The sequence below is a fragment of the Nelumbo nucifera genome, chromosome 4 (genome assembly GCF_055504915.1).
Source record: "Nelumbo nucifera cultivar China Antique chromosome 4, China Antique-T2T, whole genome shotgun sequence".
Classification (NCBI taxonomy): domain Eukaryota; kingdom Viridiplantae; phylum Streptophyta; class Magnoliopsida; order Proteales; family Nelumbonaceae; genus Nelumbo; species Nelumbo nucifera.
The window spans coordinates 48,788,090-48,790,841 of NC_142652.1; the positions used below are offsets into that span (position 1 = coordinate 48,788,090).

At 38.3% G+C, this 2,752-nt stretch overlaps 1 protein-coding gene across 1 annotated transcript; it reads left to right on the forward strand.

Annotated features, from left to right (window-relative positions):
• On the forward strand, positions 1-1,713 carry CCB3 (cofactor assembly, complex C (B6F)). The gene is made up of 3 exons (XM_010278982.3): positions 1-115; positions 229-272; positions 1,079-1,713. Exons 1-3 carry the CDS (start codon positions 76-78, stop codon positions 1,598-1,600), a joined length of 606 nt encoding a protein of 201 aa, XP_010277284.1. The 5' UTR covers positions 1-75; the 3' UTR covers positions 1,601-1,713.
• The last annotated feature ends 1,039 nt before the right edge of the window (positions 1,714-2,752 follow it).

Genomic DNA, 2,752 nt, shown 5'->3' on the forward strand with positions numbered 1-2,752 from the left:
TTGCAAGGATAAACCTGTAGAGGGTAGACCACCTCTCTCTCTCTCTCTCTCGCTCTCTCTCTCTTGCTCGCGTCGATGGCGACCTCTTCTCTTCTCAGTCGTCCACAACTCAGAGGTAAATTATGAACTTCATGCACCATAGATGCCCATTTTCTACTCTTCATATTACATTTGGAAATCAATATTGATTTAGTAATCCTTGAATTAACTTTCCTTGTTTCTTCGTAGGACTTCCTCCTCCTCTACGAAAACAGAAGATTTTCAGCAATTCAGTAAGTTCCAAATTTGATTATCCTTTTCTTTTACAATTTCCAGATGTGAGTGGTAGCGTACACCATAAACACTTAATGTTGATTGTTCTGAGTCCTGGATAGATAAAGTTATGGATGTCTGTGTCTGAGGGGGTGGGCGGGGGAGGATATTGATCTGAGAATGCAGTTTCATAGTTTCTATAACAGCTATATAATGCAAAGACCGAAACCATCTTCAAGACAATAATGATCCGAACGTCCTCTGACCTGGGTTTTTACTTTTTAGTCTAAAAAATGGTACCCTACAGTCTGTCAGGATAAGGAAGATGGTTTTAATCTCTAATGCAGTTTTCGGTTTGATAGAAAATAAGAAAGAAACAGAAATTTGAGCGAAAGTTATTTTCGAAATTCCTTGAGAACTTTCCCTCAACTTTCTGTTTCCTTCTTATTTTCTGTCAAACCAAGCATAGTCTAACCTTGATTCTTGAACACCTAGAAAGTTTCAAATTTGCATTATATCCTTGCAAAGCCCTTACAGAATGAGAACTTGGTCATTAGTCACTAAAATTTCTATTCATCCCAAAAACCAGTAAGGTAAAAGATTAAAATAAATAAAATAATTTGCTCCAGTCACTTGTTGTAACATCTATGATAACCACAAAATCAAGAACTTACCAAAACCATGTCTCCTCTGAAGCATTGAAGCTGGTTGACTAACAATCAACTTTGAAGTTGCCAAGCACTTTCTTTTGAAGTGCCTTTTAGAGTGATTTATTTTTGTTTCAGTTCAGTGATGGAGGAAATGCACTGCACCTATTTGATTACAGGAATGGTTGAAGAGCCCAACCAAAAGAAGCCAGCACCATGTCTCAAGCATTCAATGTGGGACATACTGTTTCCTAGGGAATGTAGCAAGAGGAGTTGTCAAGAGTTCACCTTTGGATGCAGTCATTCTACATGAACAATTTGAGGTCTCTGCAAGTGTAGAAGATTTCTATAATATAGCAAAGATACAATACAACATCTTGGAGAACATGGTGCTGGCAGACCTGGACCCATCATCTGCAAAGTTGTTAATTGGGATCCTGGGTCCCATTCTCCCTGCATTTAGCTTTCTGTTCATCCTCCGAATAGTTATGTCATGGTACCCCAAGCTTCCTGTGGGAAAATTCCCTTATGTTATAGCTTATGCTCCTACAGAACCACTTCTTGTACAAACACGTAAGTTGATTCCACCCCTTGGAGGAGTAGACGTAACCCCTGTGGTCTGGTTTGGATTGATAAGTTTCCTGAATGAAATATTGGTAGGCCCACAAGGGCTTCTTGTACTTCTTTCTCAACAGGTTTAGCTGTTGACAAAAAATTTGCATGGGAATGATAGAAATGTAAATACTGAGATGAAATTTTGTATTCACTTCTCATTGAATTTGATGACTCAGTACAACATAGTAACTTCTCATCATTTCTACATTGTTTCAACTTGGTTGTTCCATGATTTAGTAAAGGTTGAGAAGGTAAACAATGAACAAACTATTTGCAATTTGAAGGGTAAACTACTACTGATCCTTTTTTTCTTTGGCTTCATAAACTGCTACTGATCCTTTTTTTCTTTGGCTTCATAAACTGCTACTGATCCTGATAATATGCTGGAACACCAGAACCACAAGTCATACAAAATCCTGCTGATACTTGAGAAACCATACCTGAGGCAGCACATCAAGTAACAACGAAAACATGTTTGCTCATAACTTGACATAACCTGCACTCAAATGCATATCCCCTAGTCTATACTGCAGGATGTTTAGAAAAAGTGAGTTTTCTGTTTCAGGATGGGAGTTGCTTGACATTTTAAACCAAGTCTCTGTTTTTGTTGATACCTCCCCACAAGGTCTGTCAATGGACTGGATATTGGTCCAACCTGATCTGGAAGTATGAGTCCATTACAGATGGACCAGTTTCAATCCAATCCAATGTATATTTGGACCGTTTTGGAGCAGTCCAATTCAATGTCTGGACAATCCAATCTGTTCAAATTGGTTTCAATTTAGATTGGGTCCAACCAAAACCTGGTCCATTGAAACTCATACTCTTATGTTCTGTGAATGACCTGGATATTGGTTCAATCTAACCCAATCCAATATAAATCCATTATGGATGGACCAGGTCCAATCCAATCCAATAAATATTTTGGACCATCAAGTCTGGACTGGTCCAGTTCAATGTCTTATTAGTCCATCCAACCCATCCAAATTGATTTTGATTTAGACAGGTCCAACCCAAATCAGGTCCATAGACACCCGTAGTAGTCTACACTGCAGGATGTATAGTTAAAGTGAGCAAAAGGAAAAGGGTCATGTGAATTGAGTTAGAACTTAGAAACTGTTGATGATAACATGGCCTTTGTCTTGGTAAGCATTGTAAAAGCCTGCACAATGACCAATAAAAACGCACCTATAATCCAACTATCCAAATCAACTACTACTCTTTTCAACTTGTATTTG